The sequence below is a fragment of the Eucalyptus grandis genome, chromosome 3, assembly GCF_016545825.1.
Source record: "Eucalyptus grandis isolate ANBG69807.140 chromosome 3, ASM1654582v1, whole genome shotgun sequence".
Classification (NCBI taxonomy): Eukaryota; Viridiplantae; Streptophyta; class Magnoliopsida; order Myrtales; family Myrtaceae; genus Eucalyptus; species Eucalyptus grandis.
The window spans coordinates 8284437-8303338 of record NC_052614.1 but is presented as its reverse complement, the minus strand read 5'-3'; the positions used below and the strand labels follow the sequence as shown (position 1 = coordinate 8303338).

The window sequence follows — 18902 nt, the reverse complement described above, 5'->3', positions numbered from 1 at the left end:
AATGGAATAATCTGATCATCCTTTTTAAAGTTTTAAGACGTGATTGTATCAATTTGATAAGTTTTATGGCTTGATTATATGTTTTTAAGTTTTAGAATTCAACTGCACTTTTATGATGAATTTTAGGACTTAATTATATATTTTTTTAAATTTTAGAATTCAATTACACTTTCATAATAAGTTTTAAAACTTAAATGTAACTATAACTATCACTCCGCAATACAAGTAGGAAGACATTTTATATACCTTTCATGTGTTCCCAAATTTAGTTTATTTCATTCAAATTGTGGTTTTACTAGAAAGTTCACTCAATTGCTACGAAATTTCAAGCAAGTGGGCCAAACTGGAGAATGAAAACTGAATATAATCTTCACAACATACATATCCATAGGTATAATTAGTAAATTAATATCACTCCCATTTAAAACATTCCACACATAGAGCATAAAGCAAAAATATCACAGATAGTAGAATTATGCACGGGACCTCCAATGGTCAAAACGAAACTCATATATGGCAAACCGATCCCATTTCATCTGGCCCTTACTCATCTGTCCTAATCTCAGTAGTAAATTCAAACCCTCCTCCATTGTTTTTTTTTTTGGGTAAAGAAAACCCTCCTCCATTGTTTGTCCCCGCTTCAGTCATCTTTCTTGTCCGCCTTCTGGTCTGCATAGTCCTGGCTGCTGTAGGGGCTGAAGGCCTCGGAGAGCCAGTTGCTCTTCCTCCAGGGGGTCCAGCCCATCTCTCGGCAGAGCTCGTCGCTGTGGTTGATGCTGAAGGTGGAGATGCAGTGCCGCTTGTAGAACCTGGTGGTCCTCTTCATCACCTCCATCTCCTGGGTCACCTGCCTGATCATGGCCTCGACCGGGGGCAGCTTGAACTTGTCGTTGACCAGCTGAGCCAGCCACTTGCACCTCAGCTCCGCCGTGTGGAGATTCGACACGCTCTCGACGTATCCCACGAAGGCCATGTTCGGGATCATGGGGTGGATCGTGCCCCTGTTGCAGACGAAAAGATCAGAGTTGGAATCTTGTCCAGGATGGGAAATTTGAACCATAATGGGCCTGGTCGGAAATAGCAACTGGACCAGATCATGGTCCGGTGGCAGTCCATTGGGACCGTCAAAGCTTAATAGGCCCCAAGCACGATTCCCTCCTTTATCATGTCTAGTAAAATTTCTCGTGCGACCCTTTTGGGTTAGTTAACCGGGTTTATAGCCTTGATCATGAGGCATGCAATTACATTTCGTGCACTTACAATCGATCATGTCGACCAGGTTTGTTCACGGTTGTTGAATATACCTTATTTTAGTGAGACCCCCGTGACTTAACGAGCGCATCCCAAATGAACGATGTTAGGTGTCGGGGTGTGAATTTACCTGTAGAGGGGCATTACCCCGGAAGAGTCCACGACCAAGCTCCTGAAAGGCTCGGCCAACAGAGACTGGAGCTTTTGCTTGCCATCGTAACCAGTGGCCAGGATCACCACGTCCGCCTCCAGCTTGGACCCGTCCTCGAACTCGATCCCTCTGCTCCAGAACCACCACCTGGACGGAGCCCTCTTGAACTGGATCTTGCCCTTGTCGGCCTCCGAGAAGAAGTTCTCGGGCAATATGGCCATCTGGCAAGATGCATAGTCCTCCTCAAATGGGTGGTCCGGTTTCAGCCCATACTTCACCAGCGGCAGTTTCCACACCAAGTACGACTCGATGAACTTTGAGATCGCCCTCCTCTGTCAAGACCAAAAGAAGAGAGGATATACATGTTTAGTCACGCCATATCGTTCTTTGAAGCTGTGATTTTTTTTTTTTTGGTCAACATCACTCGATGAGATCGGCGAGCAGAGATCGGGCTTACCACAGGTGAGAGAAGAGGGCACAGGAGGGTCCAGAGCAAGTTTTGGTCGGGCTTTTCATGGAGGAACTGAGAGGACCTTGTCGAATAGAACAGGTAGAACGGGAGTCCCCATATCCAGTACGAAGGGACTGTCCAGTGCAGCGTCCTTATCACCATCGTACATGCTTGTCCCTCGGGCCCTGATATTTTTTTGTTCGCATAGAATTAAAGTTCAGCGTAAGGTTAATCATTCAGTACAGAACCCCCACCATCACCCCACGATGGCGGCGGCCATCAGCACCACAAAAACATCAACAACAATAATCAAGAAATATGACGAAAAGGGTTTAATTAGTGAATTTTTTAGTACTGAGATCTGTGTCTCGGTCTTTGCCCTTTTTTGACCTGTTGACATCAAGGTGCTGCACTCGGAAAACATAGACTTAGAACAAATTGAGGTATGTGTTTGTTCCGGTAAGAGAAAAAAAGGGTCATCTCCAAGAAAAGAGAGAGAGAGAGAGAGAGAGGACCACAAACCCTAAAAAAAAAAGGGAAAGAAAGAGGAAACGTGCGGTCAAAGAGTCAATTTTCCTGTTCAGTAGATGTCACTGCGCTGCTTAGGGAACCATTTGACGCCTTCCACAAAGTCAGCGTCAAGAATAATTATCAATTGATTATTTGTTCGTCCTTTGATATTATAGTCGTTATTATTGTTTATTGGCCTCGCTGCAATCATCTTGACTTAAAATTCTAACACAGTGTGTATACGCGTATGTACTGCAAACATGTCCTTAGGCAGGTACCTATAAGAGAAACTTCACTCTTATCAATATGGAAAATCATATCAAGAATTCAAGAATCTTTTATTTATAGAGAGGAAAATTAAATCTTCAACTTATGAAGAGGTGACGAATTTCAAAAACACTCTTTGAACCTAGCTTGATATATGACGTATAATCATACCCACAAAACCCAATTAGGGAAAACCGAAATTTTCCAGATCAGACTAAAAGATTAGTAAGTTGGGAATCAATTCGAGGAAAACATACCTTGGTTGGCCTCGGCGCACTCCACAGCAAGATCGATGGCGGATTTTTTGTAGCCGACGACGGCCACCTTCTTCCCTCTAAGTAGGTTCTTCGCACCGTCTTCATCAAGCCGAGCGTAATCCATGGTGTGCAAGACCTCGCCTTGGAACTCTTCTCGGCCTCTATTCCGGGGGAAGACCGGCATTCTCGGCACGTCGCCGTACTTTCCAATGCACATCAAGATGAACTCGAAGGCATACCACTACAATGAAACAGAAGACAAGACCTAAGATCGAGTTAAATGCATTACGAAAGCAGGATGCTTTCGAGAAAAGTTCGATTGAAGAACCTGAATAGTTTTTGAAGGACCAGTCTCCACGGCAACTTCCCAAACGGGTTGGCCTTTCAGCAACGAACCATACTCGCTAGAATTCAGCAATCCGTCGTCACGACGGGGCATACTCGACGTTGCATGCTCACCGACGTAACGAATCTCCACGACCCTCGAGTTATACTGCACGTACTTCAGCACGTCGAAGTGCGCGGCATAGCCATGCAGGTAGTCCAATATCTCGACGTGGGACGGGAAGCTCTCGTTGTCCCTCTCGGGCCACGGGTAGTCCGAGAACTCGAAGTCGCACCTTGGGGTCTGGAGCTTTGTGGAAGCGAAGGAGCAGTGCTTCCAGACGCCACCGATCGAGCCGGTGGCTTCGAAAACGATCGGGGCGTAGCTCGAGAGCTCTTTGGCAGCGGCGATGCCGCTGATTCCGGCACCGATGATGCCGATTCGCGATGCTCGAACAGGGGTTTGCTCGTGATCGCTAGACATATCGACACAAAGGCTAGTACAAGACTAGGGCGATTCGGTTGGTTTGATATGTAGATAGAAAAAGCTAATGTTCGGTAATGTTTTTTCTTGTGTGTGCTTCGAAACTATGGGATGAGGGCCTATTTATAGAGTTTGTAGGATGACCATTTGACATTTTCTTGGTTTGTCACCACGGATATCATTATAATTATAATTACTTTAGTGAAGGATAAAGAAAAAACTATTCTGAACTTGGTACTTAACTTAAAGGGTAGTCTACTCTTCTTTTGCCCATTTTCCTCGAAATGACGTCCTTTAAAACTCTTTGAAAAATGATTGCTCGAGAAACGTGAATGCATGGCATGATACACGATTTGCTTCTCTTTTTTCCTTACACGATACATAAACAACATTGATTCGCATAGCCAGGTCTTCTCCTCTTGTGGCGAATTCGATTACAATCCCAATATACTATAGTTTGCTCACATATTTAATGGGGTTAGTTAGGGCATAGCCAGTTTGAATGCTTGTGTTCCCATTCATAGCTATAACTATAGTTTGACCGCAATATAATCTTCCCTGCATGAGGCGTGTTTCTTGCTTATGGTCAACGCATATAAATTTTTTTCAGATCTAAGTATTCATTTTATTAACATAACTTAGGTAGTTAGGCGATGGTATAGCAATGGCGTTGCGACTTGTGTCTCTCACTTAGGTGTTGTATTTGACTCTACAATAAATGCGATTTGTGTTAGTTCGTTTCTTGGTTTTATAATGGACTGGCTCATTAGATTAAATTTGCTCTAGCTGCAAGCCGATCATGTTTATAATCTACACATACTGGACTTGGTATAGGGAGTTTGTTTTACCGGCACATTTGAAAAGCATGCAGCGATGGTAATTTATCCAAGAAGTTATCATTGCATGATGTTGCTTTGAGCTTGGCAACATAGTACCTTTTGGCTCAAGTTCAACTTGAAAATTGTTCAAAATTGTTCATAACTTTCATGAGGGCTATTGCCAAAATGAAATCTTGGTGCATAGCTCAAGTTCAACTCGAATTGGAGCTCAGGAACTCAGCTCGAGCTTGAACTTTTGAGTTTGGAAGTATGAAGAGTAGGTCATGTTAATTGAATTCACAAATTAGTAGAAAACATTGAGCTTCGCCTCGACTCGGTTCAATGAGAGATACCTATTCAAGTAGTCAAAATTGATCTTGTCAAAGCTTGAAAGGTACTCGAGTAGCTTGATTCGAGTGCACCCCAAATTTCTCGGGGTCGACAGCCGTTCGTCTAGCCAGAGCGTACCGCTCTGTCTACTAGCCAAACTTCTAATGCCACCTTGCCAACTTCTATTGCAACAGACAAAGACAGCAAGGGCCACATCAAGGGCCACATCAGACCCTTTTTTTCTGGTCGTGGCAGGACCTAATTTGAAGGGCAGCAGCTGCAGCATCGGCGAAGAAAGTGGGAAATTTAATGGAAGGAGGGATGAAATCGAAATGTTCACGTGGCCAGCTTGGTGCGGGGATGGCGAGAGCGTGCATGCATTTAGCCTGGAATCAAGAACTTTATTTTTTTTTGTCTCTGTGTGAGAAAGATGTGTCATTAGCTGACCAAAAGGCTTTGAAGCAAATGTTCTTCGTCGCCGCCGGTATTCCCGGAAGGGTGCGTGCCTCCATTGGGGGAAAATGAGGTTGTACGGGCCTCACTATATGATAGTGTCGTGGAAGATCAGTCTGTTTGAAGGATAATTATTTTCAGCAAATTATTTTCCAATTTTTCGGTATTTGGACAATGGAGAGCTAGTGAAAATGTTTTCCATGGATTATTAACAACATACTTAAATTTGGGCTAAATGACTTTCCTTTTGGCTGTTAAGAATCAATGCACAATTACAAGGGTTTTATCCTAATTTGCCCTTAAACTAGAGCTACGTCTAATAGAGAATTTCTACCATAATTAACATTTCTTGTTCTCTGTTACATCTCTTAATTATAGAAATGAGACCACCATGCCTTCTTATTGATGGGGAGTATGAACCACATCCCAACACTGGTAAGAAGGAAATCATTTTTTCTAACAATCAAACAAATGAAAACTAATTCATTTCCTTGAAAATGATTTCAATGGAATTTTTTTTTTTTTTTTCATTTTATCATGAAATCTTAAGTAAAACAAATGAATCTCCTTCTTATCGGAATAGGAAGTCATTTTCTCTCAATCTAAGCTCGTTGTTCCTTAGATCTATTAGTTTTTTGTCATCCAAACACAAAAAATTGGAAAATAATTTCTCGGAAGTAGTTTTCCTTTAATAAATGAACCCTTATTTTCTACTAATATTGTCAGATTAAACAGAGCAAAGATTCATACCAACAATACATTGCACAATGCTTTCTATACAATCATTGTACCTTTTTCTTTCGATGTGACGAGTTTTGTTTACCGTACCAATGTTATAAGACAGGGGCCAATATATAGCTTAATTTCCAATCTATCCCAGACTCTTAAATACTCTTCATGGAAAACCCATCACCTATTTTAAGGTATGAACTACAACTACTCTTTATGTCACGGAATCCGCAGCAGTTTAAATTTTTTAGAACAAATGCGACCGCGCACTCAACTCCACTCCGGTATTAGAACTAAAAGAACCGAGTTCGATTTTTCACAGTGGCACCCTCCTTTCGCCTCCCAGCTTCCGTTGTATCATGAAAAAAATGCAATTCGACAACTCTTCCACCCACAATCTGAAAGTGCTAGGGGTTCACGCTTTCCAGGCTTTCTTTTTTTTCCATTGTGTCGCGTTGGTATGAGGAGGGTTGTCAGGTCGTTTTCTAACAACTTGAACTTCACTTTCTAACAACTTAAACTTTTAAGCGAGGGCGGTGGACACCTGACTTCATCTATTTCCACCAAGCTTAAGTCACTTTGCTTTTGGAAGTGGACTAAGATTCTTAATGAAAGAGACGTCTTCCCTCGTGCCAAGGACAAAGCAAGGACGAAAGTTGTAAACCTTCGGGTCTTCCACTAGAGCATCTTGATCCTCGCCGCCCATATGTCATAGAAGTGTTGAAATCGCAGCCACCGTAGTCCGCCATGCATTATAGGTAGAAAGACCCTTTTTCTTCTTTCTTGCTGATCTCTTTGTTTAATTAGTTCCCTTGCTGAGATAATTATTATTACTGCATAGCTAATATATGAGAAGTGTTTGATTATATTAGGATTAACACTAAGAAAAACTCCAAACTGATGCACTCATAACAAATTTATTTCTAAATTAATTTTTTGAACACCAAAAATCCTAAACTAATATACCTATGATAAATTTATTTTAAACTAATTTTTTGGCCATTAAAAATCACAAAGTGTTACATTTGTAATAAATTTATCCTTTGTTGGTTTCTGTTAAATTGGATTAATATCATGGAAACTATAAACTAGTACACATGTGATAAATAGAGAATAAAACCAAAATTAGTATATCCATCAATTATCATATGTCATTCAACTCAATAATTTGATAGTAAATTTGATATAAACTAATATGAGATAAATTTATTATAGGTATATTGATTTGGGGTTTTTTCTGCGATATTAAACATTGATTATATTGGAAAAGTTATTGATAGTTGGAGAGCTCAAAGGCTGCATTTAGTTGTCCAGATTTTTAAGTATGATAGGACTTGATATGATATGATGTAAAATCCAAAAATTTAACTATATTATATCTATTGTTTGGCGATTGTAGTAATAAAACTGCATATATTTATACCATATTATTTATATTGTTAGGTATAAACGGCATATTAGTATTAATGAACCAAAAAATTTATAGATAGAGATGATAAAAATCTCGTGCGACACTCTTGTCTACTTTATTATTATTTTTTCCTCTCTTTATTAATTAATTTATTTTTTGTTTGTTTCTTCCCCTTCCATCATTCCTAATAAAATTTTATTAAATAGTAAACAATACCAATATACCTAAAATACTAAAATACCTAAAATAGCTAATAAATATAAAAATATATTTATATTTATATATTAAAATTATATTATAAGACAATTTAAATTCGAATATATAAATAAAAATAAGATTAAATACAAATAAAGAAATTGTTATTTTTTATTTTGAATTTCTTATATTAAGATTCAAATATTATTTATATTGAAATATCATTTTAATTTTTTAATTTAAGAAATTTGTTGTCTAATAATAATAACTTTCCTAATATAGGCATTAGAAATGCTATCTACGTTTTGTCACATTCCCCATGGGATAATTTGGTCTATATTTCCTTATATCAGACTTTATTTTGTCTTGAATAAATACCAAATACAGGATATGATAAATTTAATCATATCTTAAATTTTATCTTGATCGCCAAACGTAGCCAAAGTATCATATTAAGTAATTGTGTGGTCATTATATCAAAATTTTGAGTTTATATTGTACACTAATCGTGTAAGAGATTGACTATTTCAACGAGTTATTTCCATCTCTTCACACGAATTATCCTTTCCCAAAGCAATTAATTTTATTGCTTGTCTATGGGGTTTTTTGTGATCTTATCGTGATCTTAAAGTCAACTACTTATTAAGCTTTTTGAATAATTGAGAAGGGTGTAAGACATTTCGACTCAAAATTCATGTGTTTTCATACCATCTTAAATTATAGGCGGGAAATACCTTGACATTACATAGGCGATGACGCCAACTAGCTCGATCTAATCAGGTGACTTTCTATGATCACGACAAAACCTATCAATGCTCGAATCTCCAAAGTAAAGCAGTCCTTGCCTAGACTCTGCTTTTTTCCGCCAACCTAGTTTGGAAATGACGGAGGAACGTAGAAATAATTAATCGCAACTTCCTGGTTTCTGAGGTTTTATCTAGACTTTACGTATGCATCCTCATTCAACTTAACACCACAAACTTAAACGCTCCAAATCCATGGACATTGCTGATTAATACAAGGCTCGAACAAGGCTAGATCTTCATCAAGCGACTGCAAGATCATTGGAAGATCATTTTGAATTTGAAGCTCCAAATTAAAGCGATTCTTGATTAGATTTTCCTATCACTCGTGGCAAAGACTTGTTCATGGGTGTAGTCGTCTGATGGGGCTGCTCATTCGGGCAAGATATTTGGCCAGTTGATCCCCGGCTCGATAATTAGGCCCAACCGAATGTGGATGAGTTTGGCAATGGTGCCTCTCAAAGGAAGTCCGACTCTCAACTCCAGTCTAACCAGATTCTGCTTCGTCATATATCTTTAGGGAAGATGATTCATTTGATAGACAGGCTAAGACAATAATGCGCAAGCTCCAAGTCGGGCCTTGATGCAACTCGACCGATGCACCTAAGAATATGCCCGTGTCTTGAACTAGCTGATGCATCTATGCATATCACAGGGGCAACTCTACTTATGTTCATATTCCGTGAGGTCAATGTAGGATTTCCCATTTGTGACTGTTAAGATTTGGAGAGCCCACGTTTCAAAATGTCCTACGAATCTATAGGCAAAGCTAGAGTTGATCTGAAATGCAGCCAATCCTCAAGAAATTGCAACTAGCAAACCCTAAAGAAGAAGTCTCTCTAGCTACTGCTTGCAACATTATTCAAGGGGCACCGACCAATAATTTATTGAAGGGACAAATGCTGGTGATTAGCATTAAAGTCAACCTAATTACTCCCTCCTTCTCCTTTTTTTATATTTTGGGGATTATGAACAAGTCAAGATTGTTCTGCAGTGTGATGTCAGAATCCATGACGGCAAAGACAAGCGACTTCTTTTTATTCGTTGTCCTCAGAGAGTCAACCGAGAAACTCCCTGCTCATTGCTCTATCCAACCTCCCCACAGGTTCCATCAATGGTGTAGACAAGAATTGTATAATCTCCCTGAATTTTCCTGGGAAAATGATTTGTAACTACTGTTCTCGAGATGAAGAAAAAAATGAACTCGAACGGACCGGAACTACCAAGTCAACTTTAATTTTTTTTGTCTCTTACACGAGATGACCGTGAGATAACACCTCCTGGTGTTTGACTTCGAAGCTTGTGCAGCTTTGAAGAGGTTAGATACGACCGAGAATGTCAAACTTTTGTAGTCTCTTTTTCTAGCCCCCAACAGCACATTGGCTCAAGCTTAGGAAATTAATGAGCATATCGATGCACATGTCTGACGTACTATATCAGCTGCAACACGGTTCTTGACTTCATTGCTTGGTCGGAGCTGTTAGAATGACTTCCTCAATCAACGTTTGGATTGCATTTGACAATTTTGCGTTGGACCTCACCAGAAATATTTTTAAAAAGCTACCTATTCACACAATTACAATAATAATTATGTCTGTCACGAAGTTTTACATGCATTCTTATGAACAATGGGATGATTCTGACAAGATCTGGATAGGATTAGGTTGTCATAATTTATTTCTCCGCAAAGAAAAAACGTAGCTTCTGCATTTTGGCACTTTGTAACAAGTCTTGTACATTAGAAGCAAATTTATTTATGTGTGGTGCAAAGTTTGACGTAATAATTTGTGATCAAGAGCATGTAAATCACATGGTAATTAAGGAATTTTTGCACCCTTGTCTGTGACGCCGATGCCAAAAATGGCGCGTTCGACACTGTTGATAAGCATAGCAACGTCCGCAAGATTGCTATTCAGCATCTGAGTCACGACTCCGTCCGTATCCTTCAACGCGTAGCGGCAAGTACCCGAGATGCCCATGATCCGACCCTCGACCCTCCTCAACTCGCGTGTGTCGTAGGCGACATATGGGTCCTTGAGATGCCTCAGCCTCTTGAGTACGCTTTCGAGGTTGCTCAGGCTATCGAACAGGCCGTCCACGCAGTTGAGCAGGTTCGACGGGTCCGAGTTCGGGGTCTGCTGGACGCTTTTGAGCTTCGGGATCATTTCAACGAATTTCTTCGTGTTCTTGACCCCGCCGATGCTCAGGGTGATGATGTCCCGAGCCACCAGCACTTGGGTCAGACTCTGATCTGAGGCGTCGCGCTTAGTACCGATGGTAGGAACCGATCTTTGTTGGAGGCGCGCATCGGTTTCGTGTGGACCTGCAAGAAGCAAGAGCAAAGAGAGAGTGAAGATCATCAGGGGTTTTTGAGATGACATAGTAATGTCCAAAGGTTTCGGAAACATCAAACGTTGTTAATCACTTCTGGTCGATGATGATGGAAATTACACCGAAACAAGAAGTGAACTTATACGTGACTTTGGTCTGGTTAGGTGCTAGGAACTAGGAAGAGGTTGAAGACATGCATTTGGTGTGCACGAATCCGTTCAAGACTAGGGCACGGGAAACAGGCGATCTCGCGGCACAGCATTGCTGGGTTTCCGGGTATTACAACAATGAAAACTTCGTGAGCATTTTCAATTTAGCAAATATCTTCGGATCGAGGTAGAGTAAGCACGGCTGATCAATAGATCGTATGCGTATATAGGTCGCATAATTAGGAGTGCATGCACTCATCCTAGTTAATCCAATAATTTAGATGAACTTCCAATTGCATATGTGGAAAGAGCATTGCTAGCATAACAGTCATTGGGATAGTGTGAGAATAATAGTTTATTGTGAGTTACAAATTCTTGAAGAAGTGGATTCCACAATAATATATAACTATTTGCGATTTGGTTTTGTGTGATCCATAATAGATTATTATTGATTAAGGACTGTCACGCAATTATTTCTCATGTGGAAATACATGGCCAAATACATACAAAATATAAAATAATTGCCAAAATTGAGAATTTACTTGAAACTTTCGAGTTGCTAATTAAAGTAAGGATTGATCTTTTAATCCATCGGTGGATGATTCTGAACAACCTATCTTTCTTTCTTTTTTTAAAAAAAAAAAGAAAAAAGAAAAAAGAAATCCAATTTTGCTGGATTGCATGACATGAATGAGTTGGATTCCTATAGGGCACTTTTACATATGGAAACTGAAGATTATACTGACCGAATTTACATTTCTTTACTTAGAAAGACAACCATGTTTAAATTAACCCCCAGCATGTTTAAATGGAGTACCACAATCACTACATTTTACAACGTTTTTATCTGCTTGTTTCTTCCAGAGGAAGTACTTATGGTGAAAATCTTAAAATGAGCTGCAAATAAAATGTTATCTTGGATTCTTTTCACGCCTAATATCATCTTTCGTGTGCAGGGGTTCTTGATTTCTATATGTTCATTGATCCTGGTCTCTGCACTACTGTTGACAAGTGAAATCAAGGTCGGCATTGCCGACAAGACATTCAGCATTTCGGACTATGGAGCAGTTGGCAATGGGCTCATTGATGACTCTATGGTACAATTTTTTGTCTAGCTATTTAATTATGCATATCGAGATCAGGTGAAACCATGACTACTTTTGCATACCAATCCCTATTGGTAGGTCATGTAAAAGATTTCCTCATGACACAACAGTAGTAGGCGGTTATAATCGATGATAGGCATTTGCAAAGGCATGGAATGATACATGCAACACAAACGCAGGGACATCGGCCATCAAAGTTCCACAAGGAAAAATCTACCTTTTGAACTCTATCGAATTTGTGGCCCTTGCAAGTCGTATATCAATCTTGTAATAAGTGAAATAAATTAATCATATCTCTTTTTCTTTCTTAGTCCATCCATCCACCTATCAAATGCTTTTTAAGTGAATGGGAGTGATTATACATAGTCTCTTTTTTTTTTCGCTTCAAGTGCTAATGTGAGATTTTTCAATTATCATTTTTACGATAAGATGTCAATATGGATTGTGGTTCTTTTATAAATGAAACATAAGATTAACTCTTATTCCACATAAAAGTACCGAACCTAGGATATAGTGAATTTACATATTTAGATCTCACTGGAGTTTGGGAGTTCGAAAATCCTCGTTTATATGCGATTGCAGGTATCGGGAGAGATCATAGCACCGGCAGATCCAGATGCATGGAAAGGGAAGGATAAGGGGTTGACTTTCAAGAGCGTAGATGGGCTCACCATAAGTGGGCCGGGCTCGTTTGATGCAAATGGCCCGGCCTGGTGGAACATCTCCTGCCAATTGAGCCCCAAGCCTGTAACTAAAAATCATTCCTTTTTTCCAAATTTTAATTAAGAACCAAACGCTTGAATTTCAAATTTCCAAACTGCAAGGCTACTTCTTTTGCACTTCTAACCCTTCTTTTTCTTATTCGATTCGTTTGGGGACCAGGGATGCAATAAGCACAACCAACTGTAAGTCTCGTGCATTATTCGTGATACTTTTTCGTCTATTGTTGTATATAACTAAGGTCTTATGAGGATTTCTTTACGGAAAGAAATGCTAAAGAATATATACATATAAATTAAGCTAGTCTTTTCATATAACATTGCATAATGTATTTGCTTTTGTCTTCCTTTAGTTGGCGCTAACAAATTGAGTCTTAATACAATTTCAATCTGAGAAACACCAGATCCGATGCTCCGATCATCGCGGCGAGCAACAATTTCTAGGCTAGAAAAAGTTTCAACTCCATTGTCACAAACTCTGCCACTGTTCTACTCTTTTGAAAATTCAACCGATTCCTCACAAAACTTTTCCTCGTAAGTAAGTTAGTGGGGATCGTTCAGGATGATCTCATGTACTCTCGATTAGAACTTGGAAAAATTGTAAGGACAAATTAAATATTTGGCAGCAATATTTTCCGCAACCAACTAGTAGCTATGATAAAGAAAAGCATTTTTTGTTAACCAAAACTGTAAACGAGGAATATTTTGTCCATATGACATTAAAACCACAGTGCTTTCGAACGAAGTATCAACTAATGTCTGGTGCTTGAACGCCATGGATTATTGCAGAGGCTAACTATCGACAAGTGCACTGACGTATACATGCAAAATCTGTAAGATGCATATAGTTGTTTTTGGAAGCAGCGACCTACGGTCCTTGGACATTTAGGCACCAGAATGGAGCCCCAACACGGACGGAATCCACATTGGAGGTTCTCATGGTGTCTCTGTTCGTGTTTCAATTATAGGCACCGGTAATGCATCGCTCTCCTTTGACACTATCCGTGTGTGTTTCCTTTAGTTGCTTGATGTTTGCTTTGAGGAGAGAATCGGTCTAATTATCTCAAGACTTTTGCGCATGGCAATTCCTTTCGTCTCATAATTTCAGTTGGATTAAAGGACATGTTGGGCTTTTGAAAATGAATGTAACATTTCATCGCCTTATGGTGTTTCATCATCAGGCGACGACTGCTTCTCAATCAGCGATCAGACCTCAAATATCAGTATTTCTGACATCAAGTGTGGACCTAGTCACGGCGTAAGGTAAATGCACCGTTACCATACGAAACCTAAATGTGGAAGAAAATATCAGGTAGACTCGTGCATTGTAGACGGTCCCAAACACTGTCAAAAACTGCGACGCTATTTTCATTGGTTTGCGGCAAGTTGTAAGCTGTGAAGATGTATTAATGTACATGCTTTTGGTGCAATTTTGTCGGGGACAGCATTGGAAGCTTGCGCAAGGATGGAACTGAAGTAAGTGTGAGCAACATCTGTGAAGACTTATGAACAGAATGAGAGAACGAGAGAACAGAGATGAGAGAAGATGATGGATTTTTAGTATTCAATGAAGAAAATGTTCATTTGAGAGCGTAACAACTTGCTTCTCTTCAATTCTATTTATATTACAAGCTATAAAGTTCAACTAACTAAGAAAACCGACTAACGAAAACAACAGAAAATAAGCAGTTACATGCTCAAAACTGAATAACAATTCTACAATGGACACATGCTGCAGATTTCATTATTGGCTTTATTCCATTTATTCTTGTTTGAAATAGCAAAACCAAGCTCATTGACTTCATCCCTTTTATTCTTGGTCGAAATAGCAGCACTAGACTCACGAGGCTTTCTCACTTTACTTCCTCTGTTTTCGGCAATACTAGATTCTCCAGCAGAACAATGTGTGTTCATCATATAGCCCTTAACATCCCCTCGCAAATTGGGAAGGGGTAAAGAGCCCATACCCAATTTGATTCCGATAGTAAAGTGTGCCAGACGTGACAATGCTTAGTAAAAATATCAGCAAGCTGATGAGTGCTTGGAACATAACGCACACTGAGGGAACCTGAGGAAACTTTCTCTTGAACAAAATGAAAATCAACTTCAATGTGTGTAGTGCGAGCATGTAGGGTAGGATTGGCAGTAAGTGAGATGACAAACTGATTATCACAAAATAAAAGTGTTGGAGAAGAGAGACATAGACCAATGTCACGAAGAACAAAGCTAATCCAAGTAAGATCAGTAGTAGTAAAGGCAAGGGCTCGATATTCTGCCTCTATGGAAGAGTGAGAGACAGTAAGTTGCTTCTTCGTTGCCCATGAAATGAGATTAGAGCCAAGATAGGCGCAGAAGCCAGTAGTTGAACGTTTAGTTTCAACACAACCAGCCCAATCAGCATCGGAGAATCCATATAGATGCATAAAACTGCGAGAATGAAGAAATATATCAAGATGAACAATGCCTTTAACATAGCAAAGAACCCTTTTCAACTTATGAAAATCTCCAATGGTTGGCTGCTGCATTTTTTGACATAACAAGTTTGTGGCATATGCAAGATCAGGACGAGTTATTGTTAGATATTGAAGTCCACCAACTAAACTCCTGTATTCAAGTGGATTGGAGAGTAGAACTTCATCATTTTTCAAGATGACTGGTCTCGGTGACAAATGAGTTGAAATAGGTTTACAGTCAGTCATGCGGGATCTTGTAAGAAGATCAAGTGTATACTTGATTTGACAGAGGAACAGATCAGTAGTTGTGCGTTTAGCTTCAATACCTAGAAAATAATGAAGACATCCAAGATATTTCATGTAAAATTGAAGACTAAGAGATTGAATCAAGTTAGTGAGTAACTGGTCTGAACTGCCAGTCAATACAATATCATCCACATAGAGTAATAGAAGTACTGTTTCTGGTCCATCATGAAGTATAAAGAGTGACAGATCGGTCGTACTACAGAAGAAACCAGCTTCAAGAAGAAAATTGCTGAACTTGTCAAACCAAGCACGTGGTGCTTGACGAAGACCATATAGGGACTTCTTGAGAAGACACACATATTGAGATTTCTGAGAATGTATAAAGCAAGGAGGCTGCTCCATATACACTATTTCATTCAATGTGCCATGTAGAAATGCATTTTTAACATCAAGTTGATGTATTAGCCATTGCTTCATCATTGCCACAGAGAGCATTATACGAATGGTAGCATGTTTGATAACAGGACTAAAGGTTTCTGTAAAATCAACTCCTTCCTCTTGGTGAAACCCCTTAGCTACTAACTGAGCCTTCAATCTATTAAGACTTCCATCAGGTGCAAGTTTCATTTTAAACACCCATTTACATTCTATGACATTCATTTGATTAGTTCGAGGAACTAATATCCAAGTTTGGTTTTAATACAAAGCAAAAAAATTTCAATATATTTCACTTTTATTATTATGAGAATCAACCTACTATTTAGCAAGACATGCCTGGGATTTAGTTTACCACACTTGAAAAAAAAAAAAAACCTAGAGGTGTATCTCTCAAATCATTGGTTGGATGAGCTTGGTCGATAATGTAGCCTTTCCCTCATTAAGCAAGATGCCTAATATTTATAACGTAAAGGTGGTTAGTGACACTGTGTGGTTTGGCCAATAGTGGGCCAAGAAATATTGAATGGCGATGTGGGAGGGGGGTTTGCACGTAAAGAATAAAAATAACCTCTGGTTTTTTCCAGTTGGCGAGCATTGAATAACTAGTGAATTATTTCATCCTTCATTGATGTATACCATAAATGGGCATCAACTAAAGCTTTTGCCGAATTAAGTCCCTGCGTGTTTCTTTTCTTGGAGTGAATTTTATATTTAGCAAGACATGCATATCTGGGATTTAGCTTTACAATGCTAGATTTTGATCGAGTTTGCATAGGGTGAGTCGAAGGTGTACCTTGTAAGGTAGATTGAGGATTTGGATGAGCTTGGTCAATAATGATTTCATTTGGTGTCTCAGTTATGTAAGTAAGAGCTTCTTGTTATGTAGTTTGCAGATGTAAATGAGATGAAGTAGATGACACTGTAACAGGATGGAGAGAATTGAAGTTCTCTATAGCCACGATGTAAATGTCTTGCATGTGTGTGTGAGGGAGATGACACTTGATCTGCACTTGTAGAGTCTAGAAGTTTAACTTCTTCTATCTATAGTCGATACAAAATTGTAAACTGAGTATACTTTGTTGCTAGTGCCTTAGTAAAAGGAAAAAATTTTTCGTCAAACATGACATGTTGACTAATGTATATACCACCAGTGGTAGGAATAAGACATCGTTATCCCTTATGACGTGTACTGTATCCTAGAAACACACATGTGAGTGATTGTGGATCAAATTTGTGCTGTGCATACGGTCTGAGATAGGGGTAACATGCACATCCAAAGACTCTTAGATGTTTATAACTCGGCTCTTGTTGATAAAGTTTGTTGTAAGGTGATTGCATTTGTAAATTTGGTGTGGGAAGTATATTGACAATGTAATTAGTTGTCATGAATACATCAACCTAGTATTTTAAAGAAATTCTAGCATGATAGAGCATGGCTAGACCCAGTTCAACAACATGATGATATTTTCTTTTAGGGATCCCATTCTATTATGGTGTGTAGGGATAAGAAACACATTGTGTAATGCCATAACTCTATAAATGAGTCTTAAATTTGTGGCTGATGATTTCTCCTCCACCATCATATTGAAAGATTTTGATTCTACAATCAAATTGATTTTCCATTTGTTTATGGAACATGACAAAGATGTCATAGAAGTATGACTTCAATTTCATTGGATAGATCTAACTATAACGAGAGAAGTTGTCTACAAAGATGACATAGTACTTGAAATTTTGAAATGAATTAATTGGTGAAAGACCTTAGATATCACAGTGAATCTTTTCTAAAGGTATAGAAGCTGCATAATCTAATAAGGAAAATGGTGAACCAGTACTCTTAGCAACTTGACAGCTTTTGCACATAATTTGTATTCTCGTATTGCAGTGAATCAATTGCCGATCCTGCAAATACTTCAGGATTTTCAGGTTGGTGTGAGTTAATCGCTAGTGCCATACATCTTCTCCTACAGCTTTGTGTCTCTGAGTAAAAAATGTCTTTGTGGTTTGAGGATCCACTCGATAGAGTCCTTTAACTTTCCTTCCGAGCATCAGGGTTGTGTTGGTGTAATTATTCTTTATATAGACTCTAGTTTTATAAAAAAAACAAATGAACATGGATAATCATCTGTTAGTTTTGATATTGACAGAAGATTTTCTTGATGTTGGGAACAATCAACACATCAATTAGAGGTAATGACTCAACTTCAGTATGTAACAACGCATCACTAATATAAGCAATAGGTAGACATGAGCCATTCCCGATCATAATTATATTAATGCCATTGTATTTAGAGGGATTATGAAGAATACCGAGTTTGCAATGATGTGAGCGGTCGCACCAATGTCTGGATGCCACTCATTGCCTTTTGAATCTTCAAGATGCATTGCTGCTAATGCTGTTGGAATTTCCTCACCTTGATATGAGTTGTCAAATAGATACCAGCAATGAAGTGCATCAAGACATTTACAAATTTGACACTCTAACTTGATACTATTTGTTGTTTTCTCAACTTGCAAATTTTTGGGAAATGTTAGATTTGAAGAGGGATATGATTTTGTATCTTAGTACCTTTGTGAGGAGCGGCATATGGTCGAAATCCTTGACCAGAATCAAAGCCAGAAAAGTTATTGAACTGCTTAAATCGCTGACCCTCCTATTCATGATTCAAGTTATTTGTTCTATAACTCAAATTTTTCCAAAATATCCATAACTACGATTTCTATTATTGAAAGGTTGTCATCTTCCATAACTAAATCATTTGCGGCTACTACTTTTTAAACCTCAAAAACCAAAGTTTTGTTGAACAGGTTCTTTGTCAAACTCCTCATTTTTGCTGAAATTCAGTTTTTCTTTGACCATAATAAGCTAGATTAGGGTTGTATTGGCTTGAGGAGTAATTTTGTAATCTTGCTTCGAACCTCTCTAACTATGACATTACTTCATTATACTCTAGTTGAGGTTTCAAGCAATATATAGTAGTTTTAAAGTTCTCATATTCATATCCTAATCCCTCTAAAACACCAAA

At 38.8% G+C, this 18902-nt stretch overlaps 2 protein-coding genes across 2 annotated transcripts; one reads left to right on the top strand and one right to left on the bottom strand.

Annotated features, from left to right (window-relative positions):
- Positions 1-420: 420 nt before the first annotated feature.
- On the bottom strand, positions 421-3695 carry LOC104438991 (probable flavin-containing monooxygenase 1). The gene is made up of 5 exons (XM_010052127.3): positions 3216-3695; positions 2888-3128; positions 1860-2038; positions 1382-1734; positions 421-1001 (listed from the first exon to the last, which is right to left on the bottom strand). Exons 1-5 carry the CDS (start codon positions 3693-3695, stop codon positions 641-643), a joined length of 1614 nt encoding a protein of 537 aa, XP_010050429.2. The 3' UTR covers positions 421-640.
- A 7263-nt stretch (positions 3696-10958) lies between these two features.
- On the top strand, positions 10959-14248 carry LOC104438990 (probable polygalacturonase At3g15720). Its single transcript, XM_039309271.1, has 6 exons — positions 10959-11063; positions 11871-12011; positions 12603-12767; positions 13629-13713; positions 13921-14002; positions 14185-14248. The coding sequence occupies exons 1-6, from the start codon at positions 10959-10961 to the stop codon at positions 14246-14248; spliced, it is 642 nt and encodes a 213-aa protein (XP_039165205.1).
- The last annotated feature ends 4654 nt before the right edge of the window (positions 14249-18902 follow it).